We start from the raw sequence: 26243 nt of genomic DNA on the forward strand, positions 1-26243 counted from the left end.
ACACCGAAGAGGTTTGTCTAGAATTATCCGTTGACGAATAGGATTGCGAGTTTTACGCCCGCAGTGATACATGACTCCGCCCCCACCTTCCATTTCTGAACTGAAGGGACGCCGCCGCTCTCGCGTAGAGTCCTCGCCTTTTTTATACACTCATTTAAGTAAATAAACTAGGTTCCTTGTCGTACATTTGGACCATTGCTTAAAGGTAGCGAGTGAAACAGCAGTTCTTGTTCATCGCGGTATGCTGTTTGAGTAGTGGCTGGAACTGTAGCTAGCATTTTATTCCCCATTTTAACTTTAGTAAGCGGCGTTTTCCGCCGTTTTTTTCTTTTCGCCGCCCCGCTCACTCTACCCCCTTGTGTGTGAGTAGGGGCCTGCAACGTTGGTTTGGCCACGAGGCGCGTCGGTACAGTTGGAACAGGGCGATGGCGGAGTTCGGTAACGGACTGGCGGAGGAATCCCTACTAGATTCAGACCCCGGACATCCTGAGCTGGAAGACCCGGGTGTCGGTGACGAGGAACCGGGGTTAGAAGAAGGAGAGGCCGCAATTGAAGACCCGGTAAGTGAAGGGCATTGTTTCAGCTGTGAGAGCCAATATGAATACCAGGATACGTTATGGCTAAAGCGGAGTAGTTAGTTGAAGCAGGCAAACTGTGTGTTGATTATTTTCCCCACAAATCTTGAGTCACATGCCGTGTGCGTTACTGCTATCGCCAGGTCGATATTAACCGCCATTGTGGTTCACGCAGTGCAGTAGAAATGGGTGGTGACATGCGTGGTGTCGGCAGCCATCTTGGCGCAACAGCGGCGCCAGTTTCTCTGCGCCAGGGAGCAGCACGAGCTGTTGGGGGGGAAAATCCTCGTCTCAAAAAAATGCGAGACGGAGATGCAGGAGACAGTCAGGGGCGAGGGTAGGACAGGCCGCCGCCATTAGCCGCCGCTGTGCGAGTCTACCTGCTTGAGAAGGCGACCTATTTACGGTAATTACACGTTTTATTACATTTACCTCTACCGTTATGCTGGCTGCTGCTGTATTTAAAGCACCGGTGTGTGGACATGTAAATGACCGAGCCTCGGCAGGCTAACGTTAGCTAATCGACACCACCAGCATCAAGGGCTGCAGCTAAAATGACCAGAGGATGTCAGCCGTAATCACCAGTCACGAGATAAGATGTAAAATTTGCACCGTATACTACGATTAGCCTGCTAGCTAGATTGATACAACGCCATATTAGGCATTTGACATGCTAACAAGCTAGCTGGTTTTAACAAAGCTAGGGTGGAGATGGCAGACGTACACCTGATCATCTTTGTCATTTATGTTGGACGACGGTTGGTATCGCTCATCGGTGGGACATAGGATTTGCTGTATGATGGTTCAAGATGCACAACCAGCTTTACTCGGCCTAATTTTAATTTCCCATCACATGCATACTCGTGCATATTCCTGATAATGTCTATGCAGCATGCCCAGGTGGGTTTTTAGGTTGTAGTACTGTCTGCCGGGCAGTGAGAGCGCGGCATACAACGCAGAAGCTGGGGGTTGCGGTATTTGAGGGGCTGGGTTTGCATCCTTAAATGTTTTGCTAGAGCAAGGAGAATGAGAGAAGGGAGGGGAGTGGAAGAGCATGCACTGAATATGCGACAAAAAAGAGCTACAACGTGACGGATGACTTGTTTTATAACGGTGTTGCTGTGAACGTGGATTGCTTTCTCTTGACATGATCTCGACATGCACCACGATGCATGTAGCTTAGGGTTGTAGGGCTGAGAAATGATGGTGCCATCATTATCACATGCAGTATGTCACTGTGCAGTACCCCCACCCCCTCTATCTCCCTGGTGAGAAGACCTGAATTTAATATGGTGTGTATGTGTCACTGCACCCAGTTGTACAAAGAGCCTTTACATTACAAATCCTGTCAGCACGGGCAACAGCCCTGGATGGAGCTGGAATGACTCCCACTGTGCTGCAGTGCACCACTGTCAGACAGGAGGGTCCGCTCCCACGTGAGGACACAGCCATCTCTGTTCACTATGGGAATATTTAATTTTGCAGTGATTGTTTTGTGGGTTTCACTGTGTTGTCTGTCCTCAGACCTGTTCTTCATCACTGCCCCAGATACATTTCCAGTTGTGTTTCCAAAAAGGCTCTTAATTGAATTTCAGCTGTAGTAGAGCTGCAGCAAATCAATTTCCTCGTTGATTATTTTACAGATTATTTATTGACATGTTAAGTGTCCAAATAAATTAATAGCAAATGCCTATCAGGTGCATGGGCCCATAGTGATGGCAGCCAGAAATATTGTACTAATAACAGAGAAATATGCACATTATATTTACATTTGTGCCATGAATGTATGTACATGGTTAGGGCTTGCTGTTATGTCTTGAAATTAGGCTACTTGTGTTACAAATGTTTTTACTTTTCATGTGCATTCTCTCTTGTATCTGTTTTTAATGTTTTCTCCAAGCATTGGCTTTATAGTCATTGAGACGTGACAGGAAACGTGAATTTATTGTGCCTTACTGATTCATCAGTTTTGTTTGTATCCATTATATTGTGAATGCTACTCAAGCATATCATGGCCTGCTGAGGCACATTTTAAATAGCTTTAAAGTCAGTGTTAGAGTTGTAGGAGGCATTTACGGCCAAATCTGGGCTGTATGTTAGAAAACACTGTGTACAAATGTGGGGGATGAAAGGCATTGCAACTAGGATGCAGGTTCAGGACCAGACAGACAAGACAGTTTGAGATGGAAGTAGTCACAGTGTGTGGGTTTTTTTTTTTTGTTTTTTTTTGGTTTTTTTGTTTTATATGGGCAGAAACAACACACATGCTTCTCTTTGGATAGAGGTCATGTTATGATGGCACCATCACTTTCATGGGCTCGGCATCTCCTTGCAACTCTGCCATCTTCCCTGGTGTTGTCAGAGGGGTGTTAAGGCCAGAATTGTTTGATTTAATTTTCGTGGCTAGATTTGACGCCATTGATTAATCAGGGTTCTGTGGATCCTTAAAATCTCTTAAAATGCATTAAATGAATCAATTTAAAAATACGGCCTTAATTGGTATCAGGTTACAAAGTTATCACTATTTGTCCACTAATCAAATGCTGGTAAATATGCAAATGGATGGTAGATTTGCTTCATTTACCAGCCGGAAGAACAATGGTTATCTGCTGAGGGGTTGAAAAAACCATTTGCTCTATCTTTCTAAAGTATCTTATAAATGGTAAGACATGGGAAGTAGGGTTTCATACTTTTCTACAACGTTGCATTGTAAAACCTCAAAATCCTTTCACATTTGTTTTTTCAATAACTTAGCAAATGCCTCTCACATTAACATCACACAGATTCAGAACCAGCAACAGTCATTTTGTTTCTGGCTGGGATGCTCAAAGCAGAGGATCAACTGCCTGCTAGCTAGCTGTCACTGTACCCAGGACGACAGGGGGAAGTGAAATTCATCAAAGATTGGCTATGTAACCAATGTTTTGTGGCATGGCTAAAAGCAGTCCAAGGCAATGCATATGAGGCTCTGTGTATTTTATGCAAAAAGTTTGCATACTCAGCACGATGAAAATCAAGGCAGTCGAACCCGTTACGCAGAGTGAGAAACACAAAATCGCCTAGAAAGCTTGCCAACAACCACCAGGTATTTCCCAGTACTATTCAGTCCTTGTCTCCACCACAAGACAAAAAACTCATGTTTTTTGTTACAGTAAGCATTTGTGCATAACTATCCCAACCCCCTGTAATTAATGTTGATTTATGTTTTTCTCCCTCCCCCTGTGTCTCTGTTAAGTGTAAAATCGGTCTTAGATTTAATTCCAGGTGGCATCAGAAAGTCTAGCTTGCCTTGAGCTGCAGGAACCCTGTTAATGTTTCAGTGAGTTGTATTGTGCTCATGATGGAGTGACACCTCTAATGGAATTTGTGTCTGTGTCACAGGAGCTGGAGGCAATCAAAGCGCGGGTGAGAGAGATGGAGGAAGAGGCAGAGAAGCTGAAGGAGCTCCAGAACGAGGTGGAGAAACAGATGAATCTCAGCCCCCCACCAGGTACGTTTTTGTGAAGGGGAGACCTCTCCTTTCTCCCCATCTGTCAACATTTCCCATCTCTCCCTCTCTTTCTATTCTCAGATCATATAATCAAGGAAGAATGTAAACAACTTTAACTTCACAAAGTTAAAAAAAGAGACACAACAACCAACAATTCTATTACTAAAGTGTACATTAATATGAGTTCAGGTGTAGTGCTTGGAAAACCATCTACATCTTTGTCAATAGTGAACCCTTGTGCTGGTGTTCTAAAAATAGACAGTTGCTTTAAAAGTTAGTTAGAGGTTAGAATAAGTCATATAATTCTAAAGTTGGTCATTAGTTTAAAAAAATGCAGGTTTGTGTTATGACTTTACAGTTAATTTAACAATACAATAATAATTATGAAACTATAATAGTAATTTTGAAGCACGCATAAAAATTCAGTTAATCCATTTTTAATTGAACACCAATTTCACTTAACATAAAAACAAGGCACCCTTTCTCAGCTCAGTTTCAAATGTAGATGGATACACTTTATTTTACAACATGCTGTTTGAAAAATAACAGTTTGGAATATTCTGTTTTTGGTTGAAATATTTTGTTGTTCATTGAGATGTGTTTTCTCTCTCCCCCTGTGCAGTTGGCCCCGTCATCATGTCCATCGAGGAAAAGATGGAAGCAGATGGCAGATCTATTTATGTCGGAAACGTGAGTGCTTGTCTCATAGATGTCATTGTGGCCATGTTGTGTCGTTTCTTGTTGCAAGTTTTGGGATGGCGTCAGAGAAAATAAACCTTTAAGAAAAGTTTGAAACAGAGCCGCGAAGTACCCATAAAAACCTAGTCTGGGTTAGTATCAGCGTTGTGCAGCTGGACACTGCAGTTCCCCTATTCTTCTTTGCAATACCACCCAGGCTCTGTGAACTAACATGTTGGCTGTTAGTTAAAAGTAATGTTTCCTGCAACAAATGCTTGATTGCACATGTGGTCTTTCCAGGAATGTAATAATGTTATTTTTCAGTATTTAGAGCCCCTTTTAAAGATACGTAACTTAACAGTTTCATTACTTTGTAGCTTTGCCATTATGTTTGGGTTGTGGTCTTGCTGGCAAATGGGTCCCGAGTGCATCGTTTGGGTCTTCCACTCTGAGTCTCCTGTGGGTCTATTGGCAAGCAATGGCTTTCTCTCTGCTGTTCTGCCATAAAGCTATGAATGGTGAAGCACCTGCGCAGCAATTGTTTTATTCTTAGTGTCTTTAGGCTCAGCCACGGAGCTCGGTCGCTCCTTCAGAGTTGCCTCACACTCACACTTGTGCCCTTTTTACACAGACACTTTTTTTAGGACAGCTGTCAAAGGAAAAAATAGAAGCTGTGGCATATTTTTAGGATCAACCTTACAGAACTCTATAGGACATGCAGTTTTACTTACATTTGTATTGCATTGTTGTACCAGGCCTTGTTTTATATTTGGGCTCCATTTAGAACAATTTGTTGAAAGATTTTAAATCATTTTGTCCTAGTTCATCTGCATGTTCTGTGATTAAATGTTGTGAGACTCCAAGGAGGTAAATACTTTTTATAGCCACTGCACTTAACAATTTTGTTTTAGTTCTGCCTGTGTTTATAATTTTTCTTTTTTACATTTTTTTTAATGCGCCCATTCGTAAAATGTATGCAATGCTGTTTTCTTTTCAGTCTGTCTAATTTAGCACATTCTAAGTGACATAAAAATCTAACTTCAGTTCCTGGTCCATGATGTGTGGATGTGCCTCATAGACAAACACAATAATGTCATAGTTAACGTTTAAGCGGATGAAAAATGAAATCTTGATATTTTTTTTTTAAATGCTCTGGTATTAGTGATGCAGTGCTCTTGATGTCTAATGTTTTATCCTCTCTTGTCTTCAGGTGGACTATGGTGCCACGGCAGAAGAGCTTGAGGCCCACTTTCATGGCTGCGGTTCAGTAAACAGAGTCACTATCCTATGTGACAAATACACAGGGCATCCCAAAGGGTAATAAACCATCATTATACTGTATCTTTTCACTATGCAATGGATGAATCAGTGGAGGGGTGGATGGCAAGTTATCAATGTCTTGTTTAGCAAATATACCACAGTGATACTGTTGGCAGAGAAATAAGACAAAATGGAACTGTGGGTGGACAGATTTTTATTAAGCAAATGATGAAAATTCACTAAAGCTGAATGCTTGCTTTCAGTTGCTGTTGTTTTTTTTTTTTAAAAAAAAGTACAGGGCTCAACAGTAATGGTTGCCTTGGACCAGATTTGAACTGTAATTGATTTCTGGTTTCATTTTTCCAGAATAAAAAAAAAAGGCTGGTATCCGTTACTGTCAGCACATAATCTTCTGTATAGCTAAATAAATGTGGCCTTAAATCCCACCAAAAATGGCTTTCAGCATTTTGCAGGCTAAATTATTCACCTTTAGGGGAATAGATTTTTTAAAACCATTTAGATATGTGATCCTCTTAAAATATTTAATTAGTATGTCAATCGAGATGCTGTCATTGTCTGTGTGCGACTGCTTTTTATTTGCATTTGAGTACTGCTGTAATTGTGTGATAGAAATGTATTGGACATAAACGAATTGTGCATTAACCCTGGGTAGGGCTCGGCGATGTGAAGAAAATTAAACATCACAATATTTTTGACCATATATCGTGATGATATTATAGCGTTGACTATTGGTGCTTTGACAAAATATTTACACAATGATATTTTGATAAATAATCATCAGTAATATAGATATATTAACCTAGAGGGTAAAGGCAAATAACAGAACCGTCTGATAGGTTCACAAAACTACATCACGTTACTGTAACGCTGCCTTTAATGATAAAAAGTCTTAACCCTGGGTAAGTAACCTAAGGATCCTCAGAGTCCTCCAAACCTAGTTTGTTTGTGTGAGGATGTAAAGATGAGACCTTTGAGATGTTCTGACTCCCATGATATAGACCTAGGGTTACACACATTGTCTTTCTTCTCTCTCCCCTTCCCTCATAGCGTGATTTATATAAGAAGTTTGGTACCATATAAATGTAGTGAGATTTAAGGAGACTTTAAGTTTTTGACTTGACTGTGTCAGTACATACATACTGAACCAAGATCTTCTCTGATGTAGGATTGGTGTTGTAATAGACATATATTCAAGTACGGACACTTGAGGCTCATTGAATTTGTTCTGCTCTTCATCCTAGAGAAGATTGGGCAGAAGTAAGTTTTCAACATTTACTTGACTGATTCTTTTTTGTTTTGTTTTGTTTTGTTTTTCTTGTTCAGGTTTGCCTATATTGAGTTTGCAGACAAAGAGTCTGTTAGGACAGCCATGGCTTTGGACGAGTCCCTTTTCAGAGGAAGGCAGATAAAGGTAAGACGTGTTTCTTTTTATTTTCCTCCAGTTTTTCAACAGAAGGGTTCTTAGAATGACACTTCAGCAGACGTAGGTTAGAAAGACAAGAAAGGTAACGCCAGTGTGAGAGGAAATAAGACAAGGATTACCTGGCTTTTAAATTTTCTCTTATGCCCTTTTCTCATAAAAATTAGGCACCTATTTTTAGGTTTTTGAAAACATCGGAAAACCTGCTAAAAGTAGGCAGTAGGCTCCTCTCCAGTTGCTGTTTTTTTTTTTTTTTTTTTTTGTCCAGTGGGCAGGAGGCTTCAGTCAGAAGTATAACCAAGATTATTCCTCATGACCATTGAACCCAGAATATTGGTGCATTTACAAAATGAACTGAAAAGAACCAAAATAATCATTGTGACTACCGCAACAAACTAGTTTTAGAATAAGCACTGTTGGCTTAATTTAGCTGATGCTAGGAGTGGCAGAAACTACTTTGATCACTCTGACAGTTCTGGGAAAGTGTGGTGGGTTTGTCTCGATTGTCTGAATGGGTACAGTCTCCTTTGTGCCTCTTGAGAAATATGGTTACATGTCTTACCATCTTTGTTGTTGCTTTACAGAGCTGTTTTGTGTTTCAACAAGGCGCTTTCTAGTTTGTTTAAAGATTATTTCTTGTTCTCTGGTCAAAGTTTTCCTAATATTGACACGGGTGCAGTTGGGTTCGGTAGGCTTTTGTCAATGTGGCAAAGGACTACAACCACTGATACAATCTCATTCACAGAAACCTAAATGATAAGTGTATTTCTTAACTGAAATATATGATTCACTCAATCTGGCAGCACGGTGGTGCGGGCTGAGAACTGTCGCTTCACAGCAAGTGGTTTCCAAGTTTGCTTGGGCCTTTCTGTGTGGAGTTTTCCAAGTTTGGCTTCCTTCCACCATTCAAAGACATGCTGGTTAACTTTTGACTCTAACTGCCCGCAAGTGCGAATGGTTGTGTGTCTTCACAATCATCAAATCATCACACCCGCGTTGACTTCATTCCGGTAAAACAGGTCACAAATCAAGATTTTGTTAGCAACACTGACTCAAGCCAGCTTAGCCATTGTTAGCAATATCAGTTGATAACGTGTTATGCTGTAATTTGTGCATACAAACACTGGCAACATGTCTACAGATGTTGAACAGTGCTGCGTGTATGACTGTTTTAATGAGATAAAAGTAAGACAAAAGAGCTGACTGGGACTGGGAAATCAGAAGTTCAGACTCCCCAGTGCAAATGGAATGCACTTGATGTGTCCGCCCTGTGATAGTCTGCGGAATAGGCTCCACCCCCCACGACCTTGAATAGGATAAGAGGTTACAAATATGGGATGGATGAGTTTACAAAATCTCAGACTTAAAACTAAGAATTTAAGCAGTTTTCTTTAAAACATAAAAGCTTTTTAGAGGAGTGCCAGAAGACTGGGTGTTAGTTTATGTATGTGTCTCTTGTGTGATTCCCGCTCCTCAGGTGGGCGCTAAGAGAACAAACAGACCAGGCATCAGCACCACAGACCGCGGCTTTCCACGGGCTCGGTTCCGGTCACGGGGAGGAAGCTTCTCATCGCGTGCACGCTACTACAGTGGCTACACACCACCCAGAGGCAGAGGACGGGCCTTCAGGTGAGCTGACGCCAAGACGCCTCATTTCTGACACCGTGGGAGAACACTGCACCTGCATGCACTGCACCTCACTCAGTGTTTGCTCTGAAATGGAAAGGACAGGACAAACAAGGCAGACTGTGATGACCAGCCAGACTTAGCAGCTGTTCTTAAAGAATTACGTAGTCCTCCAGTTGTTATAAATTTTATCGGTCTTTGTTGTATTGGAGTGAATTTTGTGTGCAGTGAAAATGGTACAGCCAGTTCCTTAAATCATGATATAAACAATGAATTTGAAATTTGTTAGAACTCAAATTATATTGCATCCTGCTATTTACTTTATTAAGATTTTGAGACTGTATTAGAACCTCAGGTACATGCCACTCAAACAAGCCATGTTGTTGGGTCAGAAATCACATCAGTTGTTGGACTGAGGGGCTCATTGCATGCCACATCACATATAACCATTTCAACTGGGGCAGACATACTTGGTGCACATCAGTTTGTTCTTCCCAGGCATTAATTAGAACCATGTTAAGGTCAGTGCCAATGCACTCTCCTGCAACTTAATGATAACAGAACAGTACTGGTGCAAAGCTCCAGCAGCTGTTCTAAATGTTGTTCATTGGAAAGATTGGGATGTCATTTTTAATTGGACCTCTTATGGCGGGGGGAAAGTGCAAACCACTTTGCATAACGTAGTGTTATGGGCTTTTTGTGGTCAGTACAGTGACCTGGAGCATTGCGTTGCTCTACTGCGGCATTGTGGCAGTTGTGTTTGATGCTCCATCTCCTGTCTTATTACTGTAACCCATATTAAGAAAGAGAATAAGCCTGGTGTTGATCAGAGTGTTGTGCACTGGGATTGTGGTGGCTTTCTACATACGGTGTTTTGATGGGCTTTAATCTGGAGCTCTGCAGTGGGGCCCAGTGAGTCTTTTGTAGTCTAGTTTCTACTGCAAGGCCACATGGGGTTTGTCACTATAAATTAAAATGTTAAATGCTCTAGGCAGTTCATTATTAAGAAAAGCTGCACAGTTTTTATAAATAAATAAGATGATGCAACAAAACAACCTGAGAGGTTGATTTGAGCATAATTGAACAACCGAGTCTACTGTCCCTTTTGTGTAAACTGTGGCTAGCTCTTGTAGGCAGTGAGACATCAAGGCTACAAAGAATCTCACTGGTAACTCCATATAAGCCCCGTGGAGCCATCTTGTTTTTTTTTTCTGTTGAGACTGACAAAGGAGGTGTGGTGCCAAACGTGTTGATCAGCATGCCAACTTCCCCACACACACACTGAGCTTTGAGTATGAGAGATTCTGATTTGATCATCCCCGCAAAGCATCTGGAACCTTTAGGCCTCGACTGTTGCTTAATACTTAATGTTCAACAAAGAACATTTTTCAGAAGAAAGATGTTGCAGAACTTATTTTGGAAAGAGTCTAAAAACCTTCATACAGAGGCCTCTATTTCAGCGATTCAACAGTTTGCCAAGTTTCTCTGACAAACCCCCGTTTTTTCCATTTTATCTTGTGTGTTTCTCTTGTTTCATTTTTGCCCTTGCTCTTGACTAGAGTATTTGTGCAGTGAATTCCCATTTCATCAAGGCTCCCTTTAAATAACCACAAGAAAGGGTTACATCTCTATTCATTCCTTTGTGTGAGAAAGTGTCTGAACCTCAAGGTCAGAATCTCTCTAATCACTCTGTGTGCTTACCCCAGCCACTCCCACACATACCAAGAAACCCTAACCCTGCCAGTTTACTCACTGGGTTTTGGCCTGAGCTGCAGGACAAGGCACACAAAGACTTGGGGAGAAGCTGAGGGGTTGTTGACATTAAATAAAGCCTGCAGAAGCTGAAAATATAGTAATGGGTAGTTTATTAGCTTAAAGACTATGAACATTATTTGCATTTGACTTTAAAGCCTTTAAGTTGTTTGTATGCATAGGTAAGACTTGTTGTGATCCTTTAACTTATAAGTTCTATGACTGATTTGCAGTGATGTGGCGATAATGAATTCTGTTGACACCCCATTCAACACAATAGCAAAAAACATACCCCCCCCCCCCCCACCCACCCACACCCACACCCACACACACACAAAGTACCAGTTACATGTATTGAATGTAATTTGTAGTCAGACTGAACCTGGCTGTTCCAAGGTCATGAAATTTTTGTTGCCAATAGTAATTTCACTCTGACTGCTTGTAATCATAGAAAACACCCTCTTAAGTATTCCTGATATCCACACAGTGTATCTTCCCATTATCTAACGGCATTGGTTAATATGTTCTAATCAGCCACAGAGAGTAGCATGCAGAGAGTTGTTCCACATGAAACAGCCTTGATCACTTCTCACAGAGGAGAGCAGAAGGGCTGCTACATTAGGAATTCATCACTAGTATACTTACGTCTGCTACAGTTGAACAGAATCAGGCTCAGATCTGAACCAAAAAACACTTTTCACTCGTGCCTTGTCTTGTCGTTGGAACACATCCATGGTGAAGAAAGACACAAGATCTTTGCATTGACCCGTTGTGTGCTTGGGAAGATTTCCACGCTTGGCTGTGGCCATGCAATCACAGTCCAAGAGATATGTTTCATTAAAAGTGTTGCTTGGCTTTGTTTATAAGAAGTTAAGATTCATCAAGGCCACAGCGAGTGTTTTCTGTGCAGGCTACAGTACGCCGTCTGCCAGGATTTAATAGTATTAAAGGACAACACAGCCAAACAGTGGCATTTGTCTTGCACTCAAATCCTTGCACCCTGACTGAAAGCCTGTGAACAAAGAGTCATTCATGTTTACATGCACTTAAGAAATTGGCCTCTGGCTGCAGAAAGTATTTTCTCTGGTATTGCATCCATTAACATTGTTATCATCATCTTCCCAAGTTGGCATGGTGAAAAGCCAAGATTTTGATGTGAGCCAGAAGACACACACACACACTGTACTCGTGATGTGGAAGAACCTTTTTTGCTTTTCTGTGCTTATGTAGAGTGTATGTCCTTGCATGTACATGAACCCCCACAAACACACACAAACATACTCCAACCCAGATTCGCCTCTACAGCGCTCACTCCCAGAAACGAGGGTTCATTACTGCAGCCTGACCTCAGCATCTAGCCTGACAACCACTGGCTTCAGTCCCAGTGTGACATTTTTTTTGTGTTTGTTGCCACTGAACGATGTGTGTATGTGAGGAAGAGGAGACGATGATGTGTGGAAGGTTTGCTGCTGTCTGGCTTTGTGTATTTGTCAGGCAGTATTTGAGTGTATAATAACGGTACAGTTGTGAGTCCTGTCCCCCAAACTGTCAAGTGTGTGTGTGTGTGTGTGTGTGTGTGTGTGTGTGTGTGTGTGTGTGTGTGTGTGTGTGTGTCTTTGCACTGTCTTGCTGGGGGTATATGTGTGGTGCTGTTTGTCCTCAAGGTCTTTCCCCACAGTGACCCCAGAGGCGGCTCTCACAGAGAGAGACAGAGAGAGAGAAAGAGGGAGAGAGAGTGCCTTTGCTGTCCCCTCACACCCACACACTAATCATTATTCCAATATCTGGAAATGAAACACTTTTCCTGTCTTGACAAAGCTGCTTTCAGCTTCTTTCAGCACTGTAGTCTATTCTTCCAGACTGATTTGTTGCAACACAACACCTTGTGAGATCAAAGGCCCAATACCGTTAAGATGGTATGTCGATTTAGTTATCTGTGAACACTGTCCTAAACACACTGTCATTCATTTTGAGATATATATATATATATATAAACACATTCTTTCCCCTTCAGTTTGCAGACCCTTTCTCAGTGGCCACAATCACACACACATATATATCATATCACACCAGGAAATTGGTGTCTTCTTAAGCCAACCAGAAAAAAAACTCACCCTCTTTTTCTCTCTCTTTTCCAGGGGCCGAGGGCGAACAACATCGTGGTATTCCCCTTACTAAACACCCCTCCCTCCCCAACACTCCCTTACTATCAACCCTCTCCCCTCTCTGTTCCCATTTTAAAAAAAAAAAACACACAATGAAAAAAGTCCTCCCCTTCCCCAACAATAAAAGAAGAGAACCCCAGAAGAGAGAAAAAAGACAAAAAAGGAAAAAAAAAAAAAAAACTTCTCCTGGACAGAGAGACTGACTGGCCGCAGTGTGTGTGTGAGCGTGCGTGTGCGGAGGTTGATGCGGTCACCCCTGGTAAGGTATAAGTTGGCCATTGGGGAAAGAATACGGTGGCAGATTTCTGTTTTTTTGTTGGTTCTGAGGGGCGGGAAGGGGGCAAAAAAAAAAAGAGGGATGGTGGTATCTCAGGCTGCAGATGTGTCTCCTTTGGTCTGGCTGTGACCTCCTGCTTTCACACCATCACCAACACAGCCCACCCACTCACCCTCCACCACCACCTAAACAAGAAAAAAAAATGTGAGGGGAAACGGCAACAAGAAAAGATACTGTTTAATTTTTTTGTTTTGTTTTTAATGTACCATACATATGTGAAACTTCCACTAGCCAGAGTATTTGTTGTGTTTTAAGTTTGTGGTTTGGAGTATATCATTACCTCCCCACCCCTCCCTCAACCCCTTTTGTGTCCGCCGTTCTCTGCCTCCCACCCCTACCCTCACTGCATTTTATAACTCATGCTTTTTCTCCCCTCCCCTCCTCCTCTTTGGCTCATCACACCATGGATTGTGTTTTTTTTTCTGGACAGTGATGGACCTTCAGTGTTCAGTGGGATTGTACATGCATAGATTTTTCTTTATGTTTCTCGTGGGCGGGGTTCTTCCTGCTGCCACCTCCCCGCCGCTCGTCCATACCTGTCACCTCCAACTCAGGCATGGCCACAGCTCGTTTTGTTCTTTTGACAGGCATCAATGTTTTTATTTCGTGCAACCCCTCCATACCTCCCTCCCCTCCCACCCCCCTTTATCCCCCTCCCTCCCCTCTCTTCCTCTGTGCTCCTTGTCTTCCGTCTCTCCCCCTCCCCCTCCCCTCCCCCGTCCTCTCTCTGTATATTAGACCACTTCTTGTCGTTTCAGGTTTCAGGACCAGTGGAGGCTGACGACCCCTCCCCAGGTGGCGCCGGCCCCCCCCACTGTCTCCGCAGCGTCTCTCTCTCTCTCTGCTCCCGCTATGCACACTCACCCCATCCTGTCCGTGTGGGGGGGCGGGGGAGGGGGGCAGGGTGACCACAGGCCCGCCACAGGGGGCATTTACTACAACAGCAAACGCTGATGATGCTTTTAGTCCCTTTCACACTTCAACTCACTCACATACACATGGACGACACACACACACACACACACACACCCACACACACACACACACACACACACACCTGTTCAACATACACCACAGCACACTGCAGTACACACGGCACTTAACAGGCAGCCAATCCAACACATGATTTATATACAGAGAGCTGAAGCCAACATAGCTGAGTGGCAGGCAGGCAAGTTTGCGTGAGAGTGAGGAAGGCAGGACCAGAGATGAGGGTGTTTTTTGGGGTGTACAGTGCGGACCTTAATGCGCCCCCTTTCTCTGACTACGCGCAGTGCAGTCACGGCTTGTCTGAGGAAGGCTGATGAGCTAACGGCATTGATTATTAATTTAATAAATGGAGTGGGCCGGAGCTGTTATTTTAGGGTGGGGAAAGTCAAGGGTGGGGTTTGTGTGGAGACTTTTTCTTTTTTTTTTTTTGAAAGGGGGAGTGGGTTTGATCAAATGTTTTGCTTTTTTTATTTTTATTTTTAACCCATGAGTCTGTAATTAGAGAAAAAAAAAAAAATAAAGACATTGTGTAAAAATGAGACGGTGTCTGTGTGAGTTTGTTCTGGCTTATCCTGTCCTGCTCCCTCTGATCTGGCCAATTGATGTTTATTTTTTGTTTATTTACTATACAGGTTATATTTACTTAACGTACAGCTAAAGTGATGTTTTTTTTAATACAAGTTAAGTGATTATTATAATAAAGGCTAAGCAATATTTCACGTATTTATTATATGCATCGAGTGATATTTATATTTTTTTATTATACAGGTTAAGTGATGGTCTAATAAATTCCCCAAAAATGTACTGTATGCCTAAGTGGCAGTATCATGTGGTTGGGGTTTATAATTTCAGAATGAATCATATATCAGCAAAGTAGTCAATCACTGATTATCCTAGTGGAATAAATGCTCCAGAGCAAATTGTATTGATCTGTAACACTGGCCAAGCTGTTAATATTTTAATGTATTGACACGAGAACTTCTTTCTGGGAGGTAAACTCAGGTTTAATGCTGTATGACATACTGATCAAACTGTATAATCACTTAGGTTTCTAGGTAAAAGTCAGCCATTCACTTTATTTACAGTTTTTCCTATTGTGATGTGAAAAAGGTCTACATGTGCAACATACTGTATGTATCTAAGCCAGTCACACTACCTAAACATTCATTTGCATTGTGCATGAGGTTGTGATTAGGCCCTGAATCAGCATCTGGCTGCTTCTCAAGCAACTGTTTGTCATCTACTAATATCTGTTAGTGTGTCCTTAAATGTCCTCTACATTTCCAAGCCTCTACCAGCAGAAGGTTCATTAGATGACATGGGGAATTTTGAAACTCATTCAAAATTTATGGTCTGTTTGGCGAGGAGGCAATGTGACTGCCCTCTAATGGAGATAAATAAAACTTGACATGAGTCAACAATAAATGTTTATTCCACAAACTGAATGACAAAGTTACACAGTACGATGCAGACACGGTGGTGGATTTATTACTGTAGTACAACTGGTGACAAAATCCTCATAACATTGAAGTAAAAATGAAAACAAAGATGGCTGTTGGTGAGAAATCCTCGTCATGTCATCATCTGGTCTCACATTGGGGCATGTCAAGTTTGAGGTCTACCTGTGCTTCTTAAAAGCTGCAGAGAAGAATATGAACGATTATTCATATGACACAGGATTCAAATACACCGACTGATGCTTTTCAATTTCACAACATATATTATGTGATTTTTTTTTTTTTTTTAATCACAACTGAATTATATTTTATGAACATATGGTTCGAAAAAGTTTTCTGCAAACTGACAAATCTACATTAATTACACAGTCATGTCACGCCAAGCGCACATTCAAGACACAGTTAATACTGGAGTAGTTTTATGACAGAGTTAAAGAAGGACTTAAAGTTAATTGACCCTAATGTGTTTTTCTGTTTGCTTTTTTAAGACATGTCAGGAAATTAATTTGTACTGTTAGGTGTATTTGGATGTCCTCACCTCTTCTTTTGGTTTTCTTCTTCATGAGTTTCTTCTTTTTCTTGGGGCGAGAGTGATCCCCGTCCTGCACCAAGAAAAACAATGTCAGAACCAGAGACCACATGAATGTGATCTAAATAAAAACAACACAATGCTCCCATTCACAGCTGACAGAGATGAGCCTGTTAGCCACACCGCTTAGTGGCTTCTCATGTTGTCCAGTTCAAAATCTAAACATAGCACATGGATTTTCCGAATACATGGAGCTGAATGAATTTTCCACATCTGCGAGCAGCGTGAGGTTGGTCGGTCATTACTCAAACTCATTAGTACTCTTTATGACAGCAGTGAATTGAGACAGGAAACAGAGAAGGATGACATGCCAAACCTGTGTAGACATTAATGTAAGTGTAGCTGTCGCCAACAGCACTGCAGCGCAGGACCAGACAAATGAGTCACCAAGATACACAAACGTATGAGCACTTGAGGTGAGCCATGCCAGACGCCTTCAAAACTCAACAGAAGTGTTGTGTGCAACATTAATTAGGTGCTGGTGGCAGCCCAAATTGAATAATAGTCAATATAAATCACTGTGTTCTGTTGAGTCCAGACTTCGCTAGTGTCTACTGCTTGATTAGAGTCCAAATTCCTGCTTTATCTGAACCAGATTAATCTCCAAAGACATTCTGAAGGGGGATTTACATAGATCTTCATATCTGGACGAGAAACTCAGATTTCTGCCAACAGCAGTGTTTCAACCTCGGCCTCTCCTGTAACTCAGTGATACCCCCTTTCCACCGACATGGAACAGGTCCCATTCCAATTTTTACATCTAATTTTGAACCTTTCAGAGCATTTCCACCACAAATTGTTGCTTCCCTGCTGGAACCAAAAAATTGCAAGTTTTCCTGGATCTTAAGTGTGAACCATGACGACATCAGTGGGCGTGTGATATTCTGTAAGTTGCAAAGAGAGGATATCTTGTACATAATAGTTTTCTACGTCCTCTTATCATTAACTGTTGGTCCATTTTTGGACTAAAAAAAACCCTGCAAAAACAGCAAAAGCTCTCAGGTAATCAGTTCAATTTTGTATTCTTATCTTACACCTACAATGATGACTTACGTGTTCGAGGTGCTTGTACTGCTCCATTGGGGTGTGTTCATTTACTAATTGTCACAAGCTGTAACCTCTTTCTGTTAATGACACATACTAAACTGTGATTGGTCAACTCTGACCTACTCCCTCTATTTAAGTAAGTCATTTTGACTACTGCTTCATGCTTGATAAAGGTCCAGTGGGCTGAAAGGTTGCTTCATTAAAAACCATTGCTGTGTAGGTGCAAGTCAGTGTGCGGGCAATCCTTTCCATGTTAGGCACTTTCTGCTGTGCCAACGCACCTGGTGACAGAAGCTGATTATCCTGGTGTGCGAAAGCCTCTTCAATACAATCAGTGCAATCTGCCATCTTGCCTCTTAGTAAGGTGCTCTGAGTAAATTCAAGTTGTGCATTTATTGTGAAAGGTAAATATGGAATGTATAAAGCTGTGATGCACTGCCATGGACAAAATAAAAAATAATAAAGTGTGCTGCCATCTTGGTTCACACTGATTCAGACTACAGAGCCTCCATGTTAATATTTTGTTGCCTGCATAAATATATGGCACAACTTGAAAACCTTGACTACGCTATGACTGTTTAATTCTGGTGTGAACTGTGCAACACCTCCATTAATGACACATCCTTGATTACAATAAGTCTGCTTAAAACTGGTGGAAATCCAAGTATCCTGAAAGAAACTGGTTCAAGATCCAGAGCTAATTTGGTTGAGAAAGGATATGACTGAACTATGACCCCTTCCTGGTGAAAAGATGTCACTATAAGCTCACCTGTCCACCCTCGCCGCCTGTCAGTGCTGAGATGTCACTGAAGTGTGTGATACCGCTCAGCTGGTTGGACATGGACATCATGCCTCTTTTCTTTGAGTTCTTCTGACGTTGTGGCATGTTAAGACGCACCATCATCGACTCCTCATAGTTTTTCCTATAATGAAGAATAAAGTTGTTGATGGAAACTGATATCTGTAAAACGTATCCCATGCAACATGTTACACACTCCTTTATATCCTCATCAGATATTTAAGCAATGGATGTAATCCCAGTCTTTCACTACATCTTATCATCCTGCGTATCATCCAATCAGCCTTCATGTGTCTCCCTGTTCAAACAAAGTAAACACCTGTGTAGCTCTTCACGGCTCTCCCGCTCGCTCTGGAAGTCTCGTCTGTCCCTGATCTCCTCTGGAGCGTCGCTGTACTGCTGTCTCAGCTCCTGGATCACAGAGCTTCTGAGGGCAGCTCGGCGCTGACGCTCTGACTGAGCCTTCTTCCTGTCTGCTTCTGTCATGTCACCGTCTGGAGGACACAGAGGTGAGATGGGAATATGTGGGGATCTTTATTTTGATACGCATGAACCACATGGGAAGCAACTACCTGCACCAAAATAAACTGTTGTAATTAACTTCCACAAAAACACCAAAAAAGAAAATCTATTCTGTTTAATCAAATGACTAATGGTGAACTTGTTCAGTATGTTCAGGACAGGCAATGAAACAAAACCTGATTAAAAAGACAAATGACATTACCATAATGCACTGGGGCAATCTTTGGCGGTACATATTTCCTGCCACTAGAGTGGGCTGCTTTCTTTCCTGTCTGTTTGTCAGCTTCACCCTCAGACTCCTCAGATTCACTCAACTGGTTGATGAAGCAAAGAAGGAAAGTCAGTCAGACAGTTATAAATACTGCATGTGCAGTATTTTTTACCCTTCATGAATAAAATCAAAGATGACCTCACTTATTAAATGTCTTACAGCAATCAGTAAGGATAAATCATGATAAACTGTACCACCCACATAAAAAAGGGGTTAATATGACAACATTACTTTGCTGATGAGATTCTCAGGATTAGGACGCAGCTGCAGTGGATCATTCTCAGCTGAAATCAACAAAAGACATTGTTATACACTGAAACATGACGGGAAGGAAGTCAGACCATTGGTGGATGCATTCATCGCAATCAACACAAAACCAGTTTTACCTAAACTGCCGGTGACAGCTGTGCGCACCATTTTATCAATCTGGTACTTCAGTTTGTGGTCTAGCGGTCGCATTTTCTCCAAGACCTTAAAACAGGAAGAAAAAAAGCAATGAGATGTTACCTCATGAGGGATAAAAAGGTTTATTATTAGTGGCCTGTTTCTGTAATCATCTCACCGTCCTGATTGTGACCAGTCTGTTCAAGGCTTCACTGTCTTTTATTTTGCCTCCTTCTGTTTTAATGCTGATCAGGTGAGTGAGGTCTTGAAGGTATAAGAGCAGCAGGTGATAGCGAAGATCCAGGAAAGACAAACCCTGCAAGGAGAGAAGATGGAGAGTGATTCAGAGAGGGCTGTTTGTCTAAACCACACCTGGAACAATGATTCCTTAGTTTGTTTCAAACTAGAGAAGATTTTTTTTTTTTACATTAGACATTTTTATTAATTTCAAGTTGTCAGTTATACATGCCTTCTGTTATTTAGTTTCAAGTAGCCCATCTTAATGTAACATATGCACAAAATAAAACATGAAATATCATAAAAATTAGAAATCTGGATCACCTGATCACAATTTATGTTACACAGAGGCAGGAGAAAAGCGCAAAGCAAGCAACACATTGTGCTGCATCCATATGTGTCAGAACATAGATTGACAGATAACAACACTCTCATATGTTGTTTAAAATCCTTTAACAAACACCTTCTTTGCAAACTCATACCGTGCTCAATATTTATCAGTAATGACAGGCAGACTGGGACATTTAGCAGACAATGAAAGGTTCAGCTACTATCTGAAATAGTGAAACAGAACAGGGGCAGGGAATTTAAGTAGTAGCCAGGACCTGCCTTGGTGAATTTTGTTCTTGAGTTGTGGAAATTCACTATTAAATTTGTAGTTAATCAAAGGACCGAAACCTGCAGACATGCAGTGAACATGTGCTTCCCAAACGTTTTCTTAACTCAGCCTTTTTAATAACAACCATAATCAAGTCCTGACTCACCTTTGATGTCTTGAATGCTCCATCTTTGACTTTTTTTATCAGCTCATGGACATGACTTGTAACTGAGGCCACCTGAACAGAAGAGCACAAAAGGTTTCAGCTGTGAAGACTCACATCTACACAAGCTGTGATTAAAGTGTGCATGACACATTCACCAACACGTGAAACATAATCATTTGATGATCAATCACCAAAGATACATAATATAACAACAGGATTATGATAATATTATTCTGTAATATGTCACCATGAGATGTAAGTGCTCTTATGAATATTTCTGCATAGTCATATCTACAGAAGTAGCTTAATATTATTACAATACAACTATACATTTACAATACAAATACAACAATAATATATGACACATATTTCTTACCTGCTCTGTGAGATTACTCAGCAGCTGTACAGCTGTGGGCAAATCCCTTTCAATTAAATCCTGTCGGAAAAGAAACATAAATACATTGCAAAACTGCTAACACCATTCACCTACAGTAAAATAAGTAAAGTTAGCTAGTGGCTAACAGGCTAGCTTAAGTAATTAAAAACATACTATTATTACTCGCTTTCATCAATTTCACTTATAAAACACAGTTTCAGAATACACGTAATTCGACAGAATAGTTTGTTTATATTAAAATACAATGCAGAAAGATTCAATAACTGTTATATTAACTAGCAGCTAGCGAAGCTAAACTCACGTTGTCAACAGGGGCAGCCATTTCGATTTCAGTGTAACGTACGGAAGTCGCAGAGGGACAAACGGCATACAGCTTGTTCAGTTTGCGACAATGTAGCAGCGTTAAATTCAGTCGGTGGTTCCACTAATAAAAAGAGCTAAAAGAAAAGACGGGAAGCTATTAAATAATTAAATACTTTATTATCTAATGTGACATAATACTAAAAACTTTTCTTGTCCCAGAATTAGTCTTAAAAATAATTAAGATGACAATTTTATAGTTGTGAAACCACACATTATCCGTAGATTTATTAACTTTATCTCATTTTCCTTGAGCTTTCTTTGTCACTTTTCTGTCTTTTCTGTGTGTGTGTGTGTGTGTGTGTGTGTGTGTGGGTGAGAGAGAGAGAGGAAGAAGAAGTGATGGTGAGATCAGACAGAGGTGGTACCTGTCTGTGTCCTGTCTCTCAGACCATTTTCAGTCAAACTTTCAGAGGAACCTGAAGAATATTCAGAGAGTTTGAGTAGAGCTAAATAATGGTGAGTCACATCATAACTTAATTAGTGTGTGTGTGTGTGTGTGTGTGTGTGTGTGTGTGTGTGTGTGAAACTGCAGATCATTAGAAGTCATTTTCCAGTAGCCTGCAATTTATTTTTAACTTTGCTGTACATGGTATATTTTGCGTTATCTTGGGGCTACATCAAACAATTACTTTAATAGTCGATTAATCTGCTGATTATTGTCTCAATTAATTAATTGTATGGTCTGTAAAATGTCAGAAAGTAATAAAAATGTACCTCACACTCCAGGCATGCTTGTTTGATTTTGGATAGCTTGTTTTGTTTGAGCAACAGTCCAAAACCTAAAAACCTCAAGTTTACTATCAGAGGAGACTAACAAAACCAGCAAATATTGACATTTGTGAGGCTGGAGCCAGTAAATATTTTTATTTTTCATCATGAAACGACTTCAGCGATTAATTAATAAACAAAAATGTTGCTGATTCAATTTCTCTCAACTGACTGATTGATGAATCGTCTAATTGTCTCAGCTCTAATGTGCTGTTACTGTGCTCGTCTCTTAAATTATAACGTTTCATTTTGTGTTATTTCAATTAACAATACTCTGTTATGAATAAAAGTCCTGCATTCTTACTCAAGTAGAAGTTAGAAAATTAGAAAAGTAAAAGTACACACTACACAATATAATGAGGTTTTTCAGGAGGTTAAATTAGGATATATGATTTTTAATTATAATTACCATGACAATAACATGTAAACAGCCTTTTACTGTTGTTGTTAGTGGTGGAATTAGCACTAATTATGTTGTTAGTTTAATATGTTTGCCTTTTGTGTCTTGTTTACTTAGTGGTAGAATGTAACTAAGTACATTTACTAAAGTATTGTACTCAGTTATGATTTTGAGATGCTTTTTCTAGTATTTCCATTTAAAGCTGTTTTATACTGTTACTCTACTACATTTACATTTTGGGGGGCAATATTGTACTTTTTACTCCACTGCATTTATTTGACAGTATTAGTTACTTGTTAGATTGCAGCATCAGATTATTTGTACAAAATATCAAAAATCAATTTATAAATTAGAATTTACTTTTATGAATTAAGATACCCAGCAGTACACATCTTTACCAGCTGCACCATTAGTGACATTTACACATCAATGCATCACTGATTATGATCCAGTAATATGATAACGATCTTATTTTATTCTGAAATGAGGCATTCTGCATGATGAGTACTTTTACTTGTGGTACATCAAGTATATGTTGTTGCGAATACTTATGAACTTTTACTTGAGTAAGCTTTTGAATGAAGGACTTTTATTTGTAACAGTATTTCTACTTTTACTTCTTCCACTGCTGTTGTTCTCAATATTGGGAAGTTACTAGTTACATGTAATTAAATTGCTTAATAATGTAATTGTAATTGGTTAAAGTTACTGAAAAATAATTTGTAATAAGTTACAGTAACTAAATAAAACATTGGTGATTACAAAGAGGTTACATCCAAATATATTCTTTCAGTAAAATGTTTGCATGTAGACTGAACATTCATTTTGTGGTTTTGGGGCTTTTTGGCTTTTTGTGACATTTTTTAGCCCAGTTTAAAACATTTGTTAGAAAAGTAATAAAAAAATCTAAAACTATTAAATGTAATAATTCACCTTACTGTGATGAAGTAAATATAATAGTTACATATTATATTTTTAACAGGGAAACTATTCATCTGTAGCCTATTACATTTCAAAAAAACCTTTCCAACACTGGTTGTTCTTTATATATTTCTTTTCCCTGTATGTTACTTTTGTAGCCGTCAGAGTTGTTTGTTTGTGTGTTGTATGTGTGGTTCTTTGTGTGTACCTTTTCAATTTAAAACAACAAAATTAAACTTAATATAAACCTTATTTTTTCTGTATCCGAACCTCTCCAGATGTCTGATTCCAGGGTGTCTTCTGTCATCCAGGAGTGGGCAACCTCATACCCGGGTCAGGCCCACACCCAGACCCTGAACCCTACCACATCGACCAATCAGATGTCTCAGATGGACATGATACTGTACAGCCAGTCTCAGGGAATGATGAGAGGGGGCAGTGACGACAGAGTGGCTGAGCAGATGATGGGTCTGCCTTACCTGCCGTACACGTCTTCCTGTCTCAGCAACACCTCCAGTGCTGGGAGCACAAACCACCATCAGAGCCACGCCAACACTCAGCAGGTGTGTGTTAATGTGTGTGTGATCCATCTTTCATTTGTGGTTAGATTATAAGTAATTCTTCAACATTTTCTGACACCCCTCTCATCCTGCTTCCCCACAACCTAAACACACTTGTGTGTCTGACCTTCAGGACTTCTCCTCCTTCCTCCTGCCAACTCTGCGTGCCCCAGTAAACAAGAGGAGCATCAGCAAGGACAGTGATGAGTACCGCCAGCGACGTGAGAGGAACAACATCGCTGTGAGAAAGAGCCGAGACAAGGCCCGCAGGAGGATCCTGCTGACCCAGCAGAGGGCCATGCAGCTGCAGGAGGAAAACCAGAAGCTGCAGATGAGGATAGGGCAGCTGACACAGGAGTTAGACACTCTCAAACACATCCTGTCACAGCGGCACCTGCAGGGAGCTGAGGAGGGAGCACCTGGGGAGTCCAGTATCTAGAACCACGTTTGTGTCTCATTTTGGGCATCAGATTCATTATCAGCGTCTAGGCAGGCCTTAAATACGCAAAGTCAAATGCCTCCTTGTTTATTCAAAAATTGGCTAAAAAGGTTACCATTTGTGAAAAAAGTCACATTTAGAACATTTGCAAATGAAGTGTTAGGGGTTTTTTATAGTTTCACACTGTAAAATTGTGAAGGGGGAAAGTATAAAACACTGGCAGGGCTGTAGCTACCTTTGAGGACACTGAGGTCATATCCTCTCGGTCTCTCCTAAAAAGCAGCTTCTCACCTCTGGCAGACATCTTGGGACTTTAGCCGGCTGAAATAACAAATGTCTCTACCACTTTTTATCAGCTGTAACTAGTTGGTGCAAGCTAATGTTACTGCTAACCCCTGTCTACAGCACATTTTTGACCTAACCTTTGACCCCACTGAAGAATGTAGTTAACCCCATGTCTTTGAAGATAGTGCAAAGTTTCTACTGTTGGTAGTGAGCTAGTCAGCTAGCCATGCTAATGTTTGCAGCTGTATCACTACAGCCCCATATGCGCATCTTCAGCATGTAGTGACATCCAAAGCTTGACAGGTTGCTATAACAGTTGTGAAGCTGTATTGAACAATCACTGTTGGGGGGCTGAGGATAGTTAATTTCAAATTTGAGACTTAATTTTTGGTAGGCCTATGTGGTCAGACTTTTCTGGGTGAGGGGGGACTTACTTATGGCTTCAATATTTCTAAAGTTGTGGCTACGGCTCTGCTCACTGGACCTTTGAATAAATGTACTTAACACCTGAAAAAGAGATCTTGAAAACTCAATATAAAGTCAGAAGACGTGTAGTGGGTTTGAATGTAGATGTTCTGAAGTCATTGTATAGTCTAAACTGTGAGTGAATAGACTGAAGCGCACACAGAAACCTTAAGCAAGCCTGTGCATAATAAGATTTGCACTCAGCTTTGTGAGACGGGAAAAGGATTTTAAGGAGAACTTGTTGTACCGTAGATTTAAAGATCCTAAACACTGCACAAATGGATGCAGAAACAAAAAGTCCCAAAGGTTTAAATCTGTATATGCTTAAATTTAACCAATTCTAAATGAACTTTCCTGAAAATTTCTGAAGACAGCATCTTCACATGCATGTGTAATTCTCCTAAACCCTTCAAAAATAAGACCACTGTGCATTAGACAGATTTGATTTGATTTTACAAACATTGCTTAATCATCTACCTGACACTTCTTGTCATTGTCAGAGATGATTGTAAGTGTTGTTGCCCAACAACGTTACACAAGCTCGTGTGGTTTTTGCAGGGGATTCAATGAAATCTAAGTGTCTCTCTCTGTGTATTACTCTTTTGTCACTAAGTGAGTGTGGGATTACTTGAAATAATGTTGATGCAGTTTTAAATTATACGCATTCTTGTTATGTTTGTTTTATGATAACAATGCACTGTTAAAGCAATCCTTTGTCAAATAATTTCTTGAAATAAACAAATAATTGCTTGAGCTTGAATGAAACATGTTTTATATCCTCCAATCACTGATGTTTTAAAATTCTGAGAAATTATCCTAATTTGATATCAAAATATATAAAAGATATGCCTTTGGACATTAGAGCAGCATGAGTGTGTCCTCAAATAGCCTTTACAAGGCTTGATTAGAGTGCACTGCACCTCTAAATAACACATCTTTCTCACAGAAAATGGTGTGATACAACCCCCAGTTGTACTCTCATTAATTCTCCATAACATCCTTCATCAGGGAACATGGCGTGCACCTGCCACATCATTTACCATAAGTTGTCTACCCACAGAAACGGACGTCATGCCGTGGACCGTTGTACACCAGCGGTTTCCCTTTGTGGGATGGGCAAGATTTCGACACAGCGGAGGACGGAGATGAGGAGCGCAGAGATAGTATCAGTGTTTCGGGCTGCCAGGGCCTTCCTGTGGCTGTGATGGTAGTGAAGGGATATAGAGATAGGGAGACAGAGAGGAGGGGGTCTGGGGCAACA

The 26243-nt window shown here is 40.7% G+C and overlaps 3 protein-coding genes across 6 annotated transcripts; 2 read left to right on the plus strand and 1 right to left on the minus strand.

Annotated features, from left to right (window-relative positions):
* The first annotated feature begins 96 nt into the window (after positions 1-96).
* Positions 97-14853, plus strand: pabpn1 (poly(A) binding protein, nuclear 1). Of its 4 annotated transcripts, none has more exons than XM_033638721.2 (7): positions 97-560; positions 3957-4065; positions 4688-4755; positions 5954-6060; positions 7348-7435; positions 8922-9073; positions 14083-14853. In XM_033638721.2, exons 1-7 carry the CDS (start codon positions 426-428, stop codon positions 14276-14278), a joined length of 855 nt encoding a protein of 284 aa, XP_033494612.1. In that variant the 5' UTR covers positions 97-425; the 3' UTR covers positions 14279-14853. The 4 variants fall into 4 exon arrangements, with proteins under 4 accessions (XP_033494612.1, XP_033494613.1, XP_078019043.1 ...); XM_033638722.2 differs by lacking the exon at positions 14083-14853 and adding an exon at positions 12961-13021; XM_078162917.1 differs by lacking the exons at positions 97-560; positions 14083-14853 and adding exons at positions 839-981; positions 12961-13021.
* An 875-nt stretch (positions 14854-15728) lies between these two features.
* Positions 15729-21164, minus strand: ngdn (neuroguidin, EIF4E binding protein). Its single transcript, XM_033638423.2, has 11 exons — positions 21083-21164; positions 20761-20820; positions 20385-20456; positions 19562-19699; positions 19386-19470; positions 19231-19283; positions 18931-19042; positions 18526-18700; positions 18177-18330; positions 16310-16373; positions 15729-15952 (listed from the first exon to the last, which is right to left on the minus strand). Exons 1-11 carry the CDS (start codon positions 21101-21103, stop codon positions 15933-15935), a joined length of 954 nt encoding a protein of 317 aa, XP_033494314.2. The 5' UTR covers positions 21104-21164; the 3' UTR covers positions 15729-15932.
* A 329-nt stretch (positions 21165-21493) lies between these two features.
* On the plus strand, positions 21494-25735 carry cebp1 (CCAAT/enhancer binding protein (C/EBP) 1). The gene is made up of 3 exons (XM_033639336.2): positions 21494-21600; positions 23512-23796; positions 23927-25735. Exons 1-3 carry the CDS (start codon positions 21598-21600, stop codon positions 24230-24232), a joined length of 594 nt encoding a protein of 197 aa, XP_033495227.1. The 5' UTR covers positions 21494-21597; the 3' UTR covers positions 24233-25735.
* Positions 25736-26243: the final 508 nt, after the last annotated feature.

This window comes from Epinephelus lanceolatus, chromosome 20 (genome assembly GCF_041903045.1).
Source record: "Epinephelus lanceolatus isolate andai-2023 chromosome 20, ASM4190304v1, whole genome shotgun sequence".
Taxonomy (NCBI): domain Eukaryota; kingdom Metazoa; phylum Chordata; class Actinopteri; order Perciformes; family Serranidae; genus Epinephelus; species Epinephelus lanceolatus.

Bases quoted from the DNA above. Each gene is read 5' to 3' on its own strand.
- pabpn1 (XM_033638721.2), top strand. From the start codon at position 426: ATGGCGGAGTTCGGTAACGGACTGGCGGAGGAATCCCTACTAGATTCA. The intron at 7,436-8,921 runs GTAAGACGTGTT...CCCGCTCCTCAG, and splicing joins TCAGAGGAAGGCAGATAAAG to GTGGGCGCTAAGAGAACAAA. The intron at 9,074-14,082 runs GTGAGCTGACGC...TTGTCGTTTCAG, and splicing joins GGCAGAGGACGGGCCTTCAG to GTTTCAGGACCAGTGGAGGC.
- cebp1 (XM_033639336.2), top strand. The intron at 23,797-23,926 runs GTGTGTGTTAAT...TCTGACCTTCAG, and splicing joins GCCACGCCAACACTCAGCAG to GACTTCTCCTCCTTCCTCCT.
- ngdn (XM_033638423.2), bottom strand. From the start codon at position 21,103: ATGGCTGCCCCTGTTGACAAC. The intron at 19,284-19,385 runs GTAAAACTGGTT...TGTTGATTTCAG, and splicing joins AGCTGTCACCGGCAGTTTAG to CTGAGAATGATCCACTGCAG. The intron at 19,043-19,230 runs GTAATGTTGTCA...TTCATCAACCAG, and splicing joins CTGAGAATCTCATCAGCAAA to TTGAGTGAATCTGAGGAGTC.